General features: G+C 52.4%; 5 protein-coding genes across 5 annotated transcripts; 2 read left to right on the top strand and 3 right to left on the bottom strand.

Annotated features, from left to right (window-relative positions):
• Positions 1 to 141: 141 nt before the first annotated feature.
• J4E84_004420 (uncharacterized protein) lies at positions 142 to 1,935 on the top strand (the record flags this gene model as incomplete). The annotated part of the gene is made up of 1 exon (XM_049387025.1): positions 142 to 1,935. The coding sequence occupies one exon, from the start codon at positions 142 to 144 to the stop codon at positions 1,933 to 1,935; it is 1,794 nt and encodes a 597-aa protein (XP_049245795.1).
• A 336-nt stretch (positions 1,936 to 2,271) lies between these two features.
• On the bottom strand, positions 2,272 to 3,380 carry J4E84_004421 (uncharacterized protein; the record flags this gene model as incomplete). Its single annotated transcript, XM_049387026.1, has 2 exons — positions 2,272 to 2,453; positions 2,507 to 3,380. 2 exons carry the CDS (start codon positions 3,378 to 3,380, stop codon positions 2,272 to 2,274), a joined length of 1,056 nt encoding a protein of 351 aa, XP_049245796.1.
• A 579-nt stretch (positions 3,381 to 3,959) lies between these two features.
• Positions 3,960 to 4,910, bottom strand: J4E84_004422 (uncharacterized protein; the record flags this gene model as incomplete). The annotated part of the gene is made up of 1 exon (XM_049387027.1): positions 3,960 to 4,910. The coding sequence occupies one exon, from the start codon at positions 4,908 to 4,910 to the stop codon at positions 3,960 to 3,962; it is 951 nt and encodes a 316-aa protein (XP_049245797.1).
• A 1,644-nt stretch (positions 4,911 to 6,554) lies between these two features.
• On the bottom strand, positions 6,555 to 7,307 carry J4E84_004423 (uncharacterized protein; the record flags this gene model as incomplete). The annotated part of the gene is made up of 3 exons (XM_049387028.1): positions 6,555 to 7,019; positions 7,071 to 7,209; positions 7,276 to 7,307. 3 exons carry the CDS (start codon positions 7,305 to 7,307, stop codon positions 6,555 to 6,557), a joined length of 636 nt encoding a protein of 211 aa, XP_049245798.1.
• Positions 7,308 to 11,071: 3,764 nt separating this feature from the next.
• On the top strand, positions 11,072 to 20,160 carry J4E84_004424 (uncharacterized protein; the record flags this gene model as incomplete). The annotated part of the gene is made up of 2 exons (XM_049387029.1): positions 11,072 to 15,326; positions 15,374 to 20,160. 2 exons carry the CDS (start codon positions 11,072 to 11,074, stop codon positions 20,158 to 20,160), a joined length of 9,042 nt encoding a protein of 3,013 aa, XP_049245799.1.
• Between the last annotated feature and the right edge of the window lie 1,324 nt (positions 20,161 to 21,484).

The following is a 21,484-nucleotide window of genomic DNA, read 5'->3' on the forward strand; positions in this document are numbered from 1 at the left end:
AACCATTTCTCTGGGGAACCGTATCAGTAACACCTGCGCATAGCACATTGTCCATCATCCATATCGACCGACCCTCATCTTCGTCTTGAGCGCTGCGAGATTCCCTAATCACCTGCACGACTAGCTGCAGCTGTCTCCACAATGGCGGAACCAGAAACCAAGAAAGGCGGCTTGCGCGCCATGTTTGGCATGCGATCAGGGAAACAACCAAAAGAGCCGGCTACGCGGAAGAAACTTTCCAAGAAGGGATCACGAAGCGATATGCTCGGAAAGCTTGACTCAACCACCAACGTAGCGAACCCCAACCGCCAAGACTCTGGTAGCTTTACGAACGAGAGAACCGATCTCTCAGACAACAATTTTGGCTTACCTACCAATGAAGACATCACTGGCCTCGCGCCGCATGCGTTGCGTGATCATCCATATGCTGCTGTTAATGCTCTCATGGATACCAGCAACGCCTACCTACAACCTGGGCAGCAAGCGGCCGATTACCGCCGCAACTCAGAAGGACAACCACAGTATGCCGCGCCTTTGTATCAACCACACAGCTCGAGATCTGCATCAATACCGCAGTCGGGCAATGAGCAGACCCTACCATACGCGCCATCGAGATCGCAGCCATCAAAGCTGACCAAGTCTCATCGCGCGCCTTCAAAGCATGTCAAGGCCGATGACATTCTTGACAAAGATACCGGAGAAAGAAAGGATCTGACAGACATGATGCATGCTTTCACATACATTGATGGTGTTGATACGATTGAGGAAGAACGGGATGATGTATCTTTACTCTATGATCCTACGAAACCTGACGGAACAGCATTACTCGGCAGCGCATCACCTGAAGTGTGGCTTCATGTTGCAGACTTCCTATCACCGCTCGACGTTGCCAACCTATCCTCTACATGCCGGACCATGTACGCTCGGTTAGGTAGACACCCATACAAACTGCTCATGGATCCGCTCCATCGGCCGCAACGGCTCGACTTTCTACTTTCCATGGACCACAAGATGCCACGCCATCTTTTCTGTTTCCCATGCGCACAGTGGCACTTGCGCATTCAGCCTGGTATGGAGACAATGAAGCCTCCCAATGTTCTCAATCCACTCTTTGAGTGCCCCAATCGAACCAACGTTCATATTCCTCCACCAAGGCTCCGCATTAGCGAAGGTCGCACATTACCATTCGCATTCGCTCAATTAGCCCGACGTCATTGGGCCTACGGTGCAGATTACGGTATTCCTCACCAGTCGCTAGGCCGCCGTTGGAAAGACACCTATTCGACCTGGAGGCATGATTCTACCTATCACATTACCGACAAAGGTCACCTATTGATGCGCATTCGATCACAACAGTACGTGGAAGGGGGTATGACAGATGCAGCAAAGCGTATGCTTTTGTTCAGCCGTGGGGACTTCACGCCCTACTTCAGCGTTTGCGCACATTGGAAGCACGGGCTGTTAACATCAATACCCAAATGTGCACTATCACATATTCCGCATACACACGAATCCGAAACGACAGCCCTCGACAAGTTCCGCGAACGCAGCATAGGAAAGAAGGCTGTTGGTATGGTCAATCTCTGTTCCATATGCCGACCAATGCGCCGCTGCCCCAGATGCCCGACCGAATACCTATTCGAACTCAAACTTGTTGAAGACAAGAGCGTGCGCGGCAACGGTCCTGAACGATTCAAGCAGGCTCTCATCGTAACGCGATGGAGTGATCTAGGCCCTGCGCGCAGCCCTGAGGATCCCGAATGGAGTGCTATCACTGGTGATAACCAGGAATACGATAGTTTCAAGGAGATCGGACGAAGAGCTGTTAGTGGTGTGTTTGAGAGTGCGTTCACGGACACGATACCCGGGCAGCGGATCATGAGTATGAATCCTATGGACGTGAAGGCAAACGAAGAGAGCGGAGACTGGTATTAGTCGACATTCATGTAATGATTAATGTACGCGATAGCATGGGGATGTCCGGACGACCCGTATAGCGCCTTAGCGAGCTCAGGATAGTGCATTCGTCATAACCGCGCTCCCCTAAAACCCTAATCTTTTACAAGGGTATCATATTGCGCCTCCAATACACCCTCCAACCTTACCCCCTACTCCACGACAAGCCCTCAACTCCTCTTCATGCATCGCTCCAGCGCTGTCATATGCTAAACTCCGCGCCTTGAGTAGCCTCAACGCCACACCCCGCACATGCGAAACACCACCCCGTTGCGTGCGCTCAACTACTACATTCCGAAAATCCTCACCACACTTTTACGGTGCCCGTACCACCTTCCTACCCGTAACCTCATAACGCTGCAACTCCTGAAGAATCTTCGGAGAGTCGGCAAAGTCGTAAACCTCGACCTTCGGTGTGATCTTGCCCTGCAAAGCCATCTGCAATAGCTCATCCATTTGCTTGGCGCTACCGGTTGAGGATCCCCTGATGACGAGCCCTGGTTTTGTTAGCACTAGTCCTGTTTCAATCAATACAGGTGCAGGAGCGTACCTCTGTTGGCGATATGGATCGGGCTCATAGGGAACATGAACGTATCCGGCGGAAGTCCCACACAGACAAATACGCCACTATTCCTCGCCAAAGCCGGAGCTTGAAGATACGCTCTTTCGCTGCCAGCAACACAAATGACGCCATGCGCGCCTTCTTCATCCGTCAGATCTCGCACTGCTTGCAATACATCTTGCTTGGCGTAGTCCACGAAAGCCACGGCGCCCATCTCCTTCGTCAGCTTCTCTTTCTCGGTACCACTGTCAATCGCAATGACCTTGTATCCCTTGATGGTAGCAATCTGCACACCGATGTGTCCAAGACCTCCGCCAGCACCAATGATAGCGACAAAGTCACCGGGATTGACCTCAGGTGTGAGCTTTGACACGGCGCCCGCAAGACTGAGACCTGCGCACAGGAGTGGCGCTGCGATTTCGCTCTTGACTCCTTCCGGGATCATAGTAACGAATTCCGCATCTGCAACCACATACTGCTGTAGCGTACCCCAGACACTTCTTCCAGTATTCTTTTGCTTGGCGCAATGGTTCTCCTTGCCTTGCTTGCAGCTACTGCACTCTTTACACGCGTTCCACAGCCACTTTATGCCTACTCTCTTTCCCAGCAAGTCCTCTGACACTCCCTGGCCGAGCGATACCACAGTACCAACGCCCTCATGACCCGGCACTTCAGTGTATTTCCCGGGCGAAACGAGGTTGTGGCAGTCGCTGTGGCATATGCCGCTGTATTCGAGCTTTACGAGGAGTTCGCCGGCCGAAGGGGATTGCACTTGGACGTCATTTCGGATTTGGAGGACGCAATCGGGACCGGGGTCTTGGATCCAGCCTGCGGTTTGCGTTTTGGGGATTGACTCGGTCATCTCGTCGCGTTCAGGGGGGAGTGGGGTTTTGGTGGGGTGCTGCTTCGGTGATCGTCGCTGTTATTTCGGGGTAAGGAGATGGCTGTGGCAACTGGGCAACGAGGGGAGCGTTCGTAACTCAAGCAGCTGGATGCGCGTACAACAAGGAAACAGAATTGAAAAGACGCGGGATTCTCGATAAGCAATGAGACCGGCGGCAATAGTATCCCAAGTGGTGACGATACCCCGCGGCAGCCCCACCATCGGCCTTCTCCGACACTACCAATCGGAGCGCGTCGACCTCCGCATCTTGGACGCGGGTGCCTCATCCGGCTAAACATCATTCATGCGACTTTCCTATCTTCTTCGATTCTTTTTAAGGACAGATATCCAATACATAAATGTCGATGGGCGAGGCAATGGACAAGATGACGGGAATCCTTGAGAGGATGCTACGGTACAAGAAGGGCTTCTGATGTTGCTTCAATGACTGTCTAATGTCGACATTACTTCCTCCATCATCGCGTCTGCGCCCATCGCTACTGTGCGATGTTATCCTTCATCATTTGATCAGACAAAACCGGTCCGCAGCGAGAGTTCTCAGGTCTCCCCTTCCTCGGGCGCCACCACGTTGCCTTCGCCTTCGAGCCTCATCTGGGCAAGCATCTCATTGACGCTCTGACCCTCGCTATCTCCTGTCATATCTTCGGTATTTCCCATTCTTTCAATCTTCGGTTCGCCCTTGTTCTCCATAGCTTCTTCGTCTTTCTTCATCTGGACAACAGCCCACGAGTAAGACATGCTCTTCATCAAATTGACGGAGCCTCGCTGTCTTGGTACATAGTTGCCGTGTTTGTCCTTCGGGTTCCACTTGTCCCACAACATGTGAAGCAGCCCTTGGGAACCAGGCTCGAGTATTTGTAAGTGTTCGATCTCGTACCATCCGATGAACTTGAAGGGTCGGCTATCACGTCGGACGACCTGAGAAAATACGGCGATTGGAGAGTAGTCGATGAGAACTCTCTCGTTGGGGTGATCTGATAGCGGCTCAGTGGTGGTGGGCTCCGGTGTTCCACTCGATGAGCCCTCCTCGTAATCCTCATCTGCGACTTCGCTGCTCGTTGGTAGCATGACACCTCCGTCCTCACCCGGTTTGTCTAATCGTTGTGCGGGTAGTGCGACAGCGATCACTGATTTGAGCTCGGAAGCGGGTGTGGGTACCGTGAGAAGGTTCAGGTTGCTCTTGACAAAGATGACCCCGTCCTCGTCCCACTTCGGGTTCGCGCCATTGAACAATAGCACCCACGATAGACCGTTCGGATTCGCGGCCGACGAATGGAGCGTAGCGTTATGCGTATCTTCGGCTCCGGCTCCCTCTCCCCAGAAGTAGGTGTGTATTTCCTGGACGGTGTACAAGTTGTCATCGGATCGTTCTTGCAGCTTTGAGCTGGGCACCACTGATGGTATTGCGACGGATGTTGGTGGCGCGTCTGATACCGTTGTGGGTTCTGCCTTCTTCCGAAGGTGTGGCGGTACGTAGACGCTCTCCATCTTGTCGTTGCTGTTCGCGGTTGGGAGCGGTGTCGATAGGTTGTGCGACAGATGGGTTGTTACGAGTCACATCGTGGCCCCACTTCACGAGCCCACGTGGACAAGCGCCTCCTCCTCACTCCTCCCCTTCACCAAAAAGATCAAGTCGAGTTGCGGACTACATGAGATCAATTGAAAGCGGAACTCTCAATGATACGAGTGCCTGGGAGCTTCACGGCCTTTTGCTGTAGACAACAGTAAGGTGCTAGTAGTCTGACTATCGCCACGCTACTCAATCATCACTGAGATATCACTGAAGAAAGACGATGTAGTTGCCTAGATAAGTCCTGATGCTGAGCTCTTTTTCCCCCTTCCCTTTATCAATTGAAGTGGTGAATGCGAGTTCGATGTGAAAGTGACTGAGGATATCATCATCTAGTAGATAGTAAACTTCGAGCAGTTTTGAACCTAGCATCTCAATCTCTCACACAACCGCAATACCAGAACCTCTTTGCGATTGAACAGCATTTACTCCTACACTACTAATCACAAATCGTAGACCAAAATGACTACACCGCAAGCGCAAACGGGCGAGCCGACCAATCTCGCTCACCAGATCTTCACCAAGACCGTTCGCTCACTACACCTAGACCGCCTCGCCCCACCTCGATTTCCTCTCCCTCACCCAATCACCATAACAATTACACCACCTACTCCAACTCCCTCTCCCACACCCTCCCTCTCCAACATGTCTTGGACCACCATCGAGCTCTCCAATTACCCACCAAAGCTCACTCACCGAGACGTCATCTTACTCTTCCAGGACTTCACGATCTCGCCTGACTTTGCGCTACCTAACGTCAAGAACCTCGCTTATCCGCTACGCACATTCATCAAGATCACCGGAGAAGGGGAGGCAGAGCGCGCGGTACAAGAGCTGTGCTGGAGCAAGGTGGGCGGCCGCCAGATCAACATGAGGATGGTTGAGAAGACGGGTCACGAGGAGAAGGAAGTCGCTGTTGCGGATGTGGCTGATGAGATGAAGATTGGTATCCTCAGTACGTTGTTACATTGTCACTTCACTGATACGAAACTAACATAATCAGATACTGCGCGCGTCTACAACCCGCATCTCGCCCTCAAGGTCCTCGAGATCCGCGAATGCATGCAGGGAACATCCAACTTCGCTTTCCTGCAAGCTCGCGATGTGGTCACGGTATACAGCGAGCCTGGTGCGCATGTGCAGCCGGTTGATAACAAGACGAAGTGGGAGCTCGTCATGGCTGGTCGCTCGGAGGGCTGGAATTGGAAGATGAAGGATGGGAGTGGAAGGATTGCTGCACTCAAGGATTTGCAGGATATGATGGAGAGACAGGGTGTTATGCGGAAGTTGTGGGGTCAGTGGGAGGGATGTCAGCGGTTGGATATGTGAGACAGAACTGCGCCTGTTGATGTCTACATTCTGGACTATACTTGATGACTTCAAGATTGAGGTCACGGAACGGGGCAAGAGCGATGCTTTCAGGAGCTTTATACTGAACTACAGAGATATCCCTGTGTAGTTGTTGCCCATACATGAACTCTAGAAGCCAAAGCACCAGTCCGAATTTCGCACCAAAACAGTCTCTTAGGCGTCTTGAAACCAGAGAGTAACCCTAATAACGGTCAAGCATATTTCAGTTCACCACCAGCTATGCCCACAAGATAGAAGTCGGCGCCAAGATTGCTATACTGTACGCATAGCTCGCCGTACTCGCCGTTTCTCAAGCCATAGAGATTTACTTTGAAGATGTATTGGACGATAGCTTCACCCATACCACTCCGAACTACCGAGCAAGCCGAATAATATGCGTGTACCAGCATATGTACTGTTTCGATTGCTGGATGAATACGAATTCTGCCTGTTTGGGTCTTGAACGCAGATATAGCGGTCTCCTGTAGAATTTTGGCGTCGTACTTGTCGGCGAGAGCGTGAAGTGAAATAATGGGGACCACATCGGTCTTGACGAACTTGTCGATGTCATAACACGGGTGTGACTTCTTGAGGTCCATGTTGTAGAAGAACTCCATCATGGTTTGGAAGATTTCCGGATCGTCCTCGTGAACTTCGATGGTGTCTGCAGAGGCTTCCTGTAGACGTCGTATTAGCTAAGTCCGTCCACTCCCGAAGTTGGCACATACCTTGAACTGGCCGGTCAAAGCTGCCATGAACCAACCCGAGTGAGCGCAGAGCACAGCCTTGTGGGCCCAATACTCCTTGACTTTGCCCTTGTAGATCTGACGGATCTTGATGTCGGAGAACGTGGGGTCATTGTAGAGCCTGAGAGCCGCAGGTGTCAGTATGTTATTGGTAATCGACGCTGTCGTTAGTATGAGGGAAACTTACGTGCGGCGAGCTGGCGTCACTGACTGAGCCATCGTGGTGGCTGTCGCTGTAGAGGTACTTTGCATCCGTCGCAGGTGAGACAAAGGGAGAGGAATTAATTTGGAGTGGAGATCTTAAGTTTGCTGTGGAAGTGGGGCTAAAGTAGCAAACAAACACGCTCGCTAACGGCGAGGTGCAAGGAAACCTCATAATGCAACGGGGAGCAGTGAGAGCGCTTGAAGAAGTAACCAACATGATTCTGGCTGCTGTGTACTACTAACTGAGGAAACGCGCAGTATGATTCAAGAGATAGCAATGGAGGCGACAGAAGATGAAGAAATCAGGTATTCAAAGTTGCATGAGCCTGCGCATCTTGAGAGGTACAACCACCCGCGGTTCCCAATGCACTCACATTGTCTCCACGTCCGTACCTCACAGATCAAATATATCTTTCCGACAAAGCGGACAGTCATGAGCCCTCGCATATGGCCCGTTGACCTGCTTTGACAGACAATCCTCACAGAACATGTGGCTGCAGGCGATGAGTCGACGCATGCTCCGCTGTGGCTCGAAACAAATGCAACATTCCGTATCCACCCCAGTCGAAAAGATGTCCAGATCCAGAGTCTGCGAATTCGTCGGAGGGCTCATCGCTGCGCCCGCAACTGGCTCGGTATCATGTAGTCCTTGATTGTCTGGCATGTGCTCGGTGCAATAGTACCGGTCAAGCAGATTGCTTTCGTAGAGAGCCCCAATACGCATACATCGATGTGAGTTCCCGATAGATTGACCTCGTGGTCTCTCAACGATGGCTTCGCAACGATCTGCATGTAAGTCGCAAAACCATTGCTGACTTTCCGTGTCAACGCAACTGCCACGTCTCCAGCCATCCTCCGTACACAATGGGTGCCCCATCTGCGTGTCCCCGACGCAGTAGCTGCACAGCCACTTATCTGAGAAGGCGTAGTATATGAGAGCCGGATTTGGGCAGCCGCGGAGCCGCTCGCAGACGTCGGGCCGGGTACGCATATTGTAGATAATTGTTTTGCAGTATCCAAGCCCACCAAGGTTGATTAGGATGTAGCGGCGTATATGTCGAGTGTGAGTATTCCGAAGTGATGACTGACTGACAAACAAAGGGTTTCCGCACAGAAGTGTCGGTAATAGGCAGTGTCCTACTGAGATCCGACGTAGCAACTCTGGCTGCTGTCGCTGCAGTCTAGCCATTCACTCTTTCTGGACATCATGGCCGACGGTCAGAGCTCCTTTGAAGCTAACAATGTCCCTGCAGCAGCGAAGGCGGCCCCGATGTCATGCGTCGTGCCTGATGTGCGGTAGCACTTTCGTAATGTGCATGCTAGCGAAAAGTTTGGCTCATGGTTGCGTGGCAGGCGCGCTCGCTAGGACGTGATGCATCAACCTGCGTTCTCTTAGCGACGATTTCGTAGTCGACAACCCATAGAACGCGAGCATGATGCCACTGCTCACGCGTCAAATGCGCGTCAAATATCACATTGTCCTGTAAAGACATAAAGGACGCGTCAGAGTCGTAGTAATGCCAGCGCATCGCGTTGTGGTGATGGGAATGACGGAGTAAGAGTGATGGATGGTTCGTTGCTCGACCTGAGCGCGCCCTGTTATGACGTCACCACCTTTCACGTCTTCGCACCATTGAGAACGAATCCCTAAGGTGTCAGTAAGTTGAGACCTCCACGTCCTTCCATCAATATAAAGTCGATGTGGCATAACGTATATCAGAGGCCTCGCGATATGATCACCAGGATGCTGGTGATAGTTGCCCAGCCGTGTCGTGGAATGAGTGCATCCAAACATCGGACAGGTAGGTGTCCGGGTTTGCTGTTGATGATAGAACAGCGAAAAACATGTTGCTTGGATGAGTAATATTAGACAACCATCTATCGAAACAATGACAGAGACAGCGTGAGCGTCTGTGAGCGTCAAAGATGAAATTGATCAGTGGATGACTACATGCATCCGCCAAGTCCAAACTGACAAACACTAGGCATTGAGCCCTCAGTTGCGCACCAGCGTAGCAAGAAGTAAAAAAATGCTCTCTTAGTCAATCAAGCATAACGCATGAATGTTTTTCTGTGAAGAGGCCTCTGAACCCGAGGTGCTCCTGCTCCTTTTTTCGGTACTGCAGCGGTAGAGGTACGAAGTCAGTATATGTCTCACATGCACTTCGTGCAGTCAAGACTTACCCCCAAATCTCGCGAGTGTAGCCCTGTCCCGACACTCCTCCTAGTGAGCCCATGCTGTTTTCGCATCCTTTCCTTCTGGTGCAGCGTATCTGATACCCGCTGTGCTCGCGATGCTTGGCGAATCCCTTACAAAGCACCTAGCCTCGTCATTGTGTTGCCAATCTCGCCATTGATATTCCCTTTGGATCATCTCGCCCGACGCCGCGCGAAAATCTTCCCGACAAACAACCATGGGTTCTGGGCGACATTGATTTTCTGTCCAAAACATCTTGGCAGTAGCGGCGGATAGAGCGGGGTTGATAAGATGCCATGGTGTCCTGGGCTTGTCGGCGACATCAGCTGTTCGTGCCTAGAAGACTGCGATGGGCGACTTGGCTTGGTAATTGGGGTCGTTGTTGGAGATGATGTTTTGTGCGTCGATCAGCGAGAATGCATATATGTAGGTGAAGCCCATGGGATCCGCGTAGCGGGAGAACTCTTTTGGATGGGGTGGCGGAAGGATCATGGGTAACGCGTTCCTTGCACTCCCAACCGGAGCTGCACTATGCATATTTGCGTGGGGATTGTGGCTAACCATGTTTTGGCGATGTGATGTGCTATAGTGATAGAGGTGCGACGTTTCCAAGTTTGAGGTACATCGCTCGCTTCTTTCTACTTGCACGCGCTTCCTGCCGGATACCGGGGTATGAGCAGCTGTTGCGAAGGCGCGAGGCTTCGAGGAAGCCGCATTGAACGCGCAGAGGAAGGTGACAGCGAGGGACAATCATCCAGACAAGTTCACCGACAGAGCTGGGATCAGTGCGTGTACAAATGATAACCTGGAGAAGTTTTGAAGGGTTCGAAGGTAATGATCCACCGCAAGGATAGCATCTCTTTGTTCCCGACGCCGTTGCAGTTCGGCCGTAATGCGGGATGAGGTTCCATGATCTGTCGTCCCACGTATGCAAACAGCCGCGACCGGTCGTGCTTGGCAGGAACGACTGGCTAGATGGATGGTCGGATTGATTTGGTCGGAAAGCCGTTTGGCCTAACACCACGGAAACAGATAGTCATGCCAGTGCAAGCCTGTGGCACGTGAGTGTGACTCAGCCAGCACGCAGATGTGTCGTTGGGTGACAGTCGCGTGGCAGGAGCGTTTAAGCTCCTTCCCGGTACGCGGGTGCGTCTTGGCGATGCAGGGATGTCGTGCCGACGAAGCGTGGGAACCTGGAAATCTGACGGCATCAGCACAAGACACCAAGCGAAGCAGATACGGAGCCCCGCAGAGCGTCTGGAGAGGGCCTACATCAAGTTTGCTAGATCGAGATCCTCCTGTTCGCCCTGAATTTTTCGTTAGCCACAGCCGCTACGACCCAGCGACGCGATCCGGGCCTGCCGCTTTGGCCGCTTTCATCTGCCCCGACCGTTAAGTCCGCGCTTTCACCTACGTACACCCTCGCCCTCGATGCAGCAACCCTCGTAGCCCTGCGCCCGCGCTCCCTTCGATTATGTTCCGCCGGCCGACTCTCCCATTACTCAGGCACGTCGCGTGCACTCGCGACCACCTCGTTCGATAATCCTCGACTCGGTCAATGGCATACGGTTGAAGCAGCATCATGGCTCTGCCAACCCTCCAGTTCCTCGCGGGGCTCGTGCTCCTCATATACCTGCTCTCCTTTGTTCTATTCGCTTTTATACGCATAGCCACCGGGGTCTCCATACAGCGCCTGGGCTTACGGGGGCTGCGACGCATTGCCTTCACGCCCAAGGATGGCCTGCGCATCGAGATCCGCGGACTCGGCTTCACCCTTCATCGACCCACATTCGCGCAACCCACGGTAGTCAGCATCGTCCTGCACGAGCTCAAGGTCACGGTCGACCTCAAAGCGCTGGGAGAGAAGCCGCGGAAGAAGACGGGATGGGCCCATTGGGCAAACGGCACTACACAAAAGGGCAAGAGCGGCCAGAACACGCCCGAACCCGGAGCGGAGGACGACGAGCTGGGCGATGACGAGACACCGCGAAGCCTGACGTGGAAGCGGCTGACGGATGCCAAGGAGAAGATCAAACGTCTGCACAGGAACATCAACTGGCTCAGGCAGGTCGATGTCGTGGCGCATGCGACCACCCTGGTCGTAGTCGATGTGGGCTCTATCCAGGTCGGCGGCCTCAACCTCGCAGTCGACACACGGCGCAAGACGGTCGATCGCAGTCGCCTCTTCAACCACCACAAGCCCAAGTCCGACGAGGAGCAGTGGCCCGCCGAATGGCTCTTCTCCGCCCGCAGCATCCTCTTCACCCCAGAGGGCAGAGAGTCGACGGAGCTGCTGGATCACTGCACTCTCAACGTCCACGGTTTCCTCAAGAAAGGCCTCGAGGGTCTGCGCGATGCGTCCATCGCACTCAAGCTGGGTCGCCTCCTCATTCCACTCGACGATGTCAAGCTGTGCATGGAAAGGGCCCAGAAGTGTCGCGCGCCTGTCCCTGGGAAACGATCTCGGGGCAGTCGGACACAAGTATCGCTCAGCGATGTCATGGAAGAGCTCGACGACCCCAACAGCCGCGAAGAGAACCTTGTCCGTACCGTGTCCGATTCGCGCGAGTTCGCCAGCTCTATCCTCCGCGGTATCCATGAATTCCAGTTCGCGATTGGTTTCCTTGGCCTCACCAAGCAGATCGAAATGGGCCACAGCTCTGAGCCTCCGGTCTACCTTAATCTCTCCATGAAGGAAGTCGGCATGGACCTCCTCCGCCTCGATCCTCGCAGTCCCGCGCATCTCATGTACTTCTCGCCCGACGACATTGCCCACCAAGCTCTTCTTGCCGCCATATCCATATCTGTCGGAATCGACAACAGCGATGGCCATCCCGAACGCCTCCTATACATTCCTATGGCGACCATGACCCTGAACACGACCCTTCCTTCTAAAACTATTCATTTCTCTAATGACAAAGATAGCGCCGAGCGCAATACCAACATACTATTCGCCAACCTGGTCGTCACATCACCATCTCTGGATCTTGACCCCAAGCATCTACCACTACTCCTCGCCATTTTCCACAACTATGAGTCGCACCGCAAACCGCCTGAAACCAGACAACGTAAGCGATATCTGTTTCGCCGGCTCTTGCCCAAAGCAAACATCAAAATTTCTATCCATGAGCCTGTCATTAGGGTCACTCTTCCACCAATGGACCCCGACAAGCATGAGGCCGACGAGTTCGATCTGCTCATCTCTGCATCTTCCTCAATTTCCTTGGACGTGGAATCATCGCACTCTGCAGATGGCGAGTTACATTATGCACTGAGCTCGACGTTCCGTATGAACGCACAGCAACTCTACTACCAGACTGCAGCCATCGAGAAGCACAACTTGCTCCTGACCGATTATCTCGAAGTCAAGGTCCAGATGAGTGCGGCTCCCGACCCAGTTGTGGAGGTCTGGGGCACCGCACAAACTTTCTCTCTCTACATGGTTCGGCCTGAAATCAGTGAAGGACTGCGGCAGATCGTCACACAGATGTCAAAGGACATGGGCCGTCGGCGTAGCCCTCCCAGAAAGAAGGGCGTCAACGTACTCCGGAGACTACCGGCCTGGATGACATACGTACATCTCCAAGGATCGGACTTCAACGTGGACGTCGCTGGAATAGATCCTGATGTATCTAAACAAAGTCGAGGAGTTGCTCTGCATTTGGAATCTTGGACTGCCGAATACAAAACTGGGCGGGAAGAAGACATAGATCTAAGACCTGCAAGACGGCGCGCACCAAGTAGAAGCATCAATCGCGAGGAGCATCTGCTTAGATCACCACCTCCATCTTCGCCGAAGTCACCGAAAGGAACATTGAACGGCCCAACCGATGGTAGACGTCTTGCGTTACATTTCTACGGGCTGGAAGGCTTGGTCATCGAGGGCGACGAACAATCGGAACAAGAACCAACGCTGTCGCTGCCCCGTATGGAGATTGCTCTACACACGCTTTCCGATAAACAGGGCCCGATATTTCACGTGCACTCTTACAGCCAAAACCTCTTTTTGCGTTATTCGCTGTATCGTCACTTTGCCTTGTGCATGGCAATGCAGGTCCTGCAACGGTCCTTTGATTGGGGTGCGGGCAAGACGAAGGCTCCAGAGCCAAGCTCGTCCAATTCGCCACGACATCTGTCCGTACCGTCGATGGGTGAGGATTTCGTTGACCCACCCAGTTCAACTAGCAACGAAATCGTGACGATCGACGTCAAATCTCACTTTTTCCAGATCAAAGCAGATATGCCTGGAGATCCACCTCTCATGCTCCAGATCTATGGACTTGAAGCAGGAAAGCATCGCTGGGCCAGTCCCTTCCTTCGGGCACGTCTAGTGCGACTATTTGCCGAGAATCCCGCCATCAAACGCGCTTGGAGTCGAATCGTCAGTGTCAAATCTCTCCGATTGGATTATCGCCAGTCCAAGCTCAGGTACGGTCACACAGTAACGAACGAAAAGTCTTTCGACATAGCGACGGACGCGATAAGAATCGCTGTGCCTCATCAACTGGTCATGCACAAAATCTTTGACAACGTCGCGAACGTTGCGAAGACTGCCAAGCAAGTGCATCATCGCTTCAAGACTGGAACTAATGAGTACGTACTGGACAAAGAAGCCGAGGGTCCCAAGATCGTACCAAAGATATCCCTCCGAAGCCGGGCTGTTCTCTTTGAACTAGAAGACAACGCCTTTGAATGGAAGCTCGGAACCATCTACCGCATTGGACTCATGGAGCAGAAGCAGAGACTTGCTCGTGAACACGCCTTTGATCTCAAAGTGCGGAAATTACAACAGCAAGACGAACAACGAGGCGGTACGCGTTATCGCGCAAGATCGGCACATGATCCTCGGGGCCGGAACAAGATTAAGAAGAGGGACAAGGAGCTTAGGTTCCACCGGCGCACGAAGAGTGCGGACTCGAGTGGACATAGCTCACCAGAAAGGGGACGTTCAGACCATCCTATGCGGTATAACAAGGATGGTTTTAGCGGTCTTAGTGGGTCATATGAAACATCAGTACAGGACGCGCGCGTGAAGCTGAACCGCCTGAACGCCCAGACGTGGAAAAAGCGTATCGATTTTGCAATGGCAACTCAGAATCGATCCATGAACGACATCCGCTCAACATTCTGGGGCTTAGATGAGCTGCCAGATGACATTGAGCAGAAGGAAACCATTCTTGCTGTCTCGCAACGCCCAGCCCTGATGGCGCTGGCTGTCAGCGACCTGGAGATTGTCATTGACAAGCCCTCGTTCCCCATTTCGGAGTACCCGCGCTTCCTGCACCGTGTCGGCAAAGGTATGCCATTTGATACTCAGTACGCTCTTTTGATCCCGATGCACGTCCAAATACAGATGGGAGAAGCCAAGATCCACCTTCGCGATTATCCGCTACCGCTATTGCACTTCCCGGCTATCGGCAATATACAGTCGTCCCGGCTACCGAGCGTCCTGATGAAGACAGATTTCGTGATAGCAGAAGAGTTTAGGGACGTCGAGTCTTCCCGCGTCAGCCGAGTCGTTGTCGTGCCTCAGGAGCGGAATTCTGCAGGCGAACTCACGCGTGGATATGCGGTAGACGTTCGTCGGACCGTGGCGCCCGTGAAGACTTACTCTGACATGGCGATCGATATCAACTCAGCATACCCGACAAGGATCACTTGGGGCACGTCGTACCAGCCAGCAATCCAAGATATGATGCAAATCATTGAGAATTTCACAAAGCCAGCTGTAGACCCCTCAGAGAGGGTTGGATTCTGGGACAAGATTAGGTTGACCTTCCACTCGCGCATCAACGTGTCGTGGAAGGGCGATGGCGACGTCCATTTGATTCTCAAAGGTAAGACACAACACATCGTGTATAATCACTCTATTAACGGAATGCAGGTTCACGCGATCCGTACATGGTCACAGGTCACGGTGCGGGCTTTGTCATGTGCTGGCAAAACGACGTGCAACTCAGCATTGCTGAGGACGAAGACCCTAAAAACTTCATGATCGTCAAGAGCGGAAGCTACGTGCTCGCCATTCCGGATCTCAATCACTTTGCTCGTCACGACGCGGAGACTGAAGCTGTGGCCCGTCCAGATACTGCATCGAGCATGTCTAGTCGTAGGCAGAGAGCCGTCTTCAAGAAAACAGTAATGAAATTGAACGGTAATGTGCGTTGGGTTGCCGGACTGGTATTTGAGCGCAACCTGGACGACGGCGGCCGTTCCTTCAACTTCATACCCCACTACAGTGTCACCCTCAAGAATCCAAAGTATGCGAAAGCATCCAATGGAAAGGTAATCAACCCGTCTCTTGAATTTGAAGCTCTTGCTGACATCGTGCAGGAGTATGACGCTTTCCGAGGCTTCCGCAGTCACCACATCCACATGTCTATCGCCATCGCTGCTCCATACGATCGAGAATGGTCTGTCGCCAACTTAGAACCATCAAAGACCTACAACAGTGTGCATCTCTCACCACGCTTCTTCACACACTTCTACAGCTGGTGGTCGATGTTCTCCGGTGCCATGTCATTGCCCGTACGCCAGGGCAAGCTGTGGCCAGGAGTAGAGAAGTCTAGCAAGAAATTCGGGCGGCACCTTGCAACCATCAAGTACAATCTCTTGCTATCGCCTCTGTACATGAGCCATATCTACAAGCACAAAGATGCGGAAGACTATGGTGCAGGCGTTGTGGCCGCCACTGGACTGAAGGCCCGTCTCGACAGTTTCATGTTCGATCTCCATCAGCGCCGCGAAGAATTCCGAACTTTGGTCCAAGCGCCTGAAGGCCAACAAAACAGCAGGCAAAACAAGACGACTGGTATGCGCATCAATCAAGTACAGCTTGACCTCATCCGGACAGACATTCGAGCGGTGTCTGCAAGCATTGCAGGAACAGGCTCTGAAGATGTTGATAACGCCACCGCGGATGATCTCGCTAGCTACAACCAGGAGTATCTAACAGCCGACTTGTCGAAGTTTACGATTCCCGACAACGATCTAGGCTGGGTCGATATGGACGACTTCATTGAACTTGGCTGGATCTTGCCGTCACGCCGGCATCCGGAAACACAGATTCTGCCGCTAGCATTCGCGCCACGATTTACGTACTTCCGTCAAACCGATCATGCCAACAACATTTCGGGCGACAAACACCGCAAGAGCGCATTCGGTAACGAGCCGACTCATCATTGTGTCATTTCGGCAAGGAATGACCCACGTCGGGTACAATGTCAATTGATTGAGCAACGGATTGAACGTGTGAAAGAGCAGGTTGCTCTTAACCAGCATGCAATCAACGATCAAGAATTAAAAGTCGTTCGTGAGACGTCAGACATGCAACAAGAGTCGCAACGCCGTCTTGAGGCTCTGCGTAATCATTCCCAGTTCCTTCAACGGAAACTAGAATTCCTCTCTACGATGCATGCTAGTCTGCTGGAGCGGCTAGAAACTGCCGCGTCTTCACCAGACACCACTGTCGCAGAGCCTGATACCGACACAGAAGATGAGTATTTTGAAGCAGACGAAGCTCAAAATGCTATCGACCCTGAACACAAGCACGCCGATGCGCCTCCTAACCCTATCACGGACTTCACCAATGACTTCAACAACCGATTCATCATTCACAACATCCACCTGAAGTGGGGCAACTCCCTACGGAACATCATACTCCGCTACATACACCAAGTCAGTCAACGTCGAGGATTCGTCTACTACATGTCACGAAGGGCAGTAAAGTTCATACTCGATGTTGTTGAAGAGCAGAATAAGTCTCGTGGACCATCTACATCTGGACCTGACGAAACACCCATGGCTGGCGACAACGAGGCCGGACTGGATATTGACGAAACAATCGAGCAGTTGCTTCGCGACGGCAGGAATTTTGTCGACGCTGATGAGGAAGACGCTAAAAGCAAGAGCACCAACGGTGCATCCAACGGTGCTGGTGACCCTTCACATGCGAATCCGACAAAAGCGGATGAAGATGTCGCGGACGACTATGTCTCTCAGAACTCGTATCTCGTACGTTTGATTGCACCGCAGATCCAATTGCAGAGCGAGAAAGACACCAAGTCTGCGGTACTTGTCACGGCCAAAGGCATGCAGCTCAAGGTTCTACAAATCATGGACAAGGACCGTGTCATGGACGAGGTCTCGGGTCTCGTTCAACGAAGGTTCATCGCAGCTATGGACAGCTTGCAAATCTTCGTCACCAACTCAAAGACCTTTAGCAGTCCGGAGGATATCCACATGTACTCCGGAAGCATGTACGGAACGCCAGCTGGCTCAGCGTGGCCACCATGGGTACCTTTCGAGGTCATGTTCGAGTTCCATAGCAATCCATTCGGCTTCCAGCGGGTAGTACAGCGAACTTCAGCCAGCATGCGCTACGACAAGCACAACGCGCTGCGCCTGAAGTACAACGACGATGTCTCGGCTGCCGACTCGGCCACATCTGCTGACAACATGGAGAGCCGTATTGACCATCTATGGGTGGACTTCCCACACGTGCGGGCCCTGTGCGATTCCAGGCAGTACTATGCGATGTACGTCATCGTATTAGATCTTTTGCTGTACCACGAGCCTTTGGAAAAGACGCGTAATGAGCGACTTGAGAAGATTATGCTTGCTTCCGACTTCACCGATCTCGCAGGAGCTCCAAAGCTAGTCATGGGTCTTCAAGAGCGTATCCAGCAATTAGAAGAGATCAAAAATGTCTTCCAGATCAACGAGAAATACCTGGACAAGCAAGGTTGGGAAGACAGGATTGAAGTTGAGAAAGACTTGGCTGTCTACGAGGACGAGCTCTTCTTCGTCATGAAGGCGATCACGACCGCACAACGCAAGCAAGACGATCGTGCTCAAGCAAGAGATTCAACTGGCCTTTTACGGATGTATGTCTCTGCATCAGACATCGTTTGGCATCTGCTTCGCGAAGGCGCAGAGTCACTAGCAGAATTCCAACTGAAGAACGTCGCATTCGACCGCACAGACAACAACGATGGATCCAACTCGAACTCTTTGGAGATTGAGCAAGTGCGAGGTCTGAACCTGCTACCTAACGCCCTATACCCAGAGATGATTTCACCTTTCCTGGAGCAAGATCAGACTCTTCCGGAAAACGCCAAATGCCTCAAGGTGTACTTTGTGGCGCTTGAATCGATCGCTGGTATCCCTGTCGTAGAGCACTTTGAAGTTGAGTTGTATCCACTAAAGGTGCAGTTGGAGTACCAGATCGGCAAGAAGCTATTGCAATATGTCTTCCCTACGTACGGTGACAGCAAGACTGCGAACTCGTCGCCCTTCTTACTCAAGCATACTCTGCCGACTCAGGATGAGGAAGACGAAGAAACCAATAGCATCATCTCTGGAGCGACAAGTATGAGCGCCTCGCTTTCAGCCGATGACGGCGCTGTGGAGGCGCTCAAACAACGACTTACGCCCACACTTCAGCTGCCCGATCCAGTACAGAAGTCTGACGCAAAGAGGAAGAGTTTGGTTAAGCGCCCAAGCGCTCACTATTTCCGTTTCTTCAAAGACAACAACCCTTCTCGTAGTGGTACAGAGCTTCGTCGCACTCTTCACCCGAGCTCCGCATTGGTGGTACCTACATTGGGAAACAGCTCCAATACCTCCACAAGACCAAGCTCCGTCCGGTCGAGTACTACCAACTCAAGCCAGACTCTGAACGAGTCTGATCGAACTGCAAAACGCTTTGCACTCTACCGCACCGGCACCAATCTGGCGGAGAAGAAAACGAACAAGAAGGAAGCCAGAAGTGATGATCTGACTGAGATGATGAGTCGTGCGAGCGAGTACATGACAGTCGCTTACTTCAAGATCCCGTCCATGGTACTGTGTCTTTCCTACAAGGGCAAGAGCACACGCAACTTTGAAGATGTACACGATCTAGTCTTCAGGATGCCAACAATTGAGTACCGCAACAAGACATGGTCTAACCTCGACCTCGTCACACAGCTCAAGAAAGACGTCCTGAGGGCGCTCCTCTCTCACGCCGGTACAATCGTTGGCAACAAGATCTCGCACCATCGACCTTCAGCAAAAGCACAGTCGCGCCTGAGACAGCTCGCCAACAGTAGCACGATGCTCAACACCTCTCCCGATCTCTCCGGCACCGATTCAAACTCGATGCGCGACCACTCCCCCGGCGGCTCCGACCTCTCAGCCGAAGAGCGCATGCCCCGCCGTTCTTTCGCATCCGGCCGCCAAGGTAGTCTCATCAGCACCGTCTCGGAAGAAGGCTCGTCTCTCCAATCCTCAAAACCACCTTCAACTTCCAATCAAGCACGCTCAACACACGGTTCCATCATGGGTGGCTTGAATCATCACAGCAACGGACTAGGCCCCGAAGACGTCGACGACGGTCGCGCCTTTGCTGATGAGCTGTCAAGAGTAGACAACACAGAGCCAGTACATGCGAATCTCATTCATAGCTTGAGTAAACACATCGCTGGTGTCAGCGCACCTTTCGCCGGACACATGCGAGGCAGAGCCGGTAGCGGCGCAGCCAGCATGCGAGCTGCGAGTGTGGCGACCGGTGTTAGTGGCATCAGTGGTATGAGTGGACGAGAAGGCAGCGTCATGGAAGAAGACACCGATGGTCCGAAAACGAAGAAAGCGAAGGCTCTAGGCAAGAAGTTGCTCGGTAGGGGGAACTAGAAACTTCCCTAAAACCACTCTTTTCCTTTTTGTTCTGCATCATCATCACTAGCATTATTTGGCGTTCCCTTTGTTTCATTTGTAAATACTGGGTTTTAGACGGTGTAGCAGGCAGAGCTCTTTCATTGTTTTGTCTTTTGTATCATAGCGTCGCGAGAACTGGTGTCCTGGAGGTATTGAAGTAGATAGTTTTCCTGTAAACTCTGTCGTGGAGTCCTAGTATCAAATCATAAAGATTACAATCCTCTCTTCGTGTCTTCGGATGTCTTGCACTGTGTGAGATGGACATGCTCATTCTCGATAAAGGTCATTGTTTGTGATGTCGCGAACAGTGTTACTCATGTCTTCTCCGTGCGGGGACAGGGCTGGGTGGCGTAGCTGACGCGACGTGAGGACGCGACAGGTTCGCGTTTGGCGAGGTTGGTCGGTGCGCGTGGGAAACGTCATTGCGGCACCAAGAATGGCCAGCTCGAAGTCGCGACTTCCGCACCTTCTTCCTACCATCATCTCCGTGATAGATGGCGACGCTGGCACATCGAACTCGTGCGCTTTCTCACTCAACTTCGGTCACTCACGGCTACATTCTCATCTACACTTTCATCCCTCTCGCTTGGTGTACATCTGCGTTTGATTTTGGAGTCGAAAAGAGTTTGACAGCGACCAGGCATTTTCGACAAGAAGCACGCAGATTTGGATTTCCATGGAGATTTCATCTTGTCCACGACTGACTCCGAGGGTTCTCAGCAATCTTTCGAGACTGGAGTTGATCGTTCCTGCCTGCGGGCTTCGAAGACACCGGAATGCAGATGCTAACCCGAAGCAAGGGCTGGCAGTCCACTACTTGTGTGAATATATTCTTTGCTACACAACTATCAGTGAGGATATCATTTACATATGTAGGTAACTACTCCCTAGGCTGCGCCATCCGTCTGTTCTGCAATTGGAGTAAGCTGCATCCATTCAATGGCTTCAATCGTCGCCAAACGTCAGATTCGCTATGGGTTCGGCATCGAAGCCGCCACCCTGACTACTCGACTACCCAGTACCTATAATTCATACGACCGATTTCTGCGCTACCTTTGTGTGCACGGCCATCAATGCGCAATTCACGCTGTGTTGCTGGGCCACACCGTTGGACAGTGCATTCATGGTGCTCCCTTTACCGATATATACAATGCCTAGCCCCATTAGATCTCACGATCATAGTTCGCCTAAGTCTCTGCTCCAGTCTCTCAACTCCGTCAAGAATCGAAGCGAATGTTAACTAGGGTCTTCGACAGCATATCGAAAATCAAAATCATCGACCGCTCCAATGTCGAATTCT

Source organism: Alternaria hordeiaustralica, assembly GCF_023758085.1.
Source record: "Alternaria hordeiaustralica strain BMP 2776 chromosome Unknown scaffold_6, whole genome shotgun sequence".
Classification (NCBI taxonomy): Eukaryota; Fungi; Ascomycota; class Dothideomycetes; order Pleosporales; family Pleosporaceae; genus Alternaria; species Alternaria hordeiaustralica.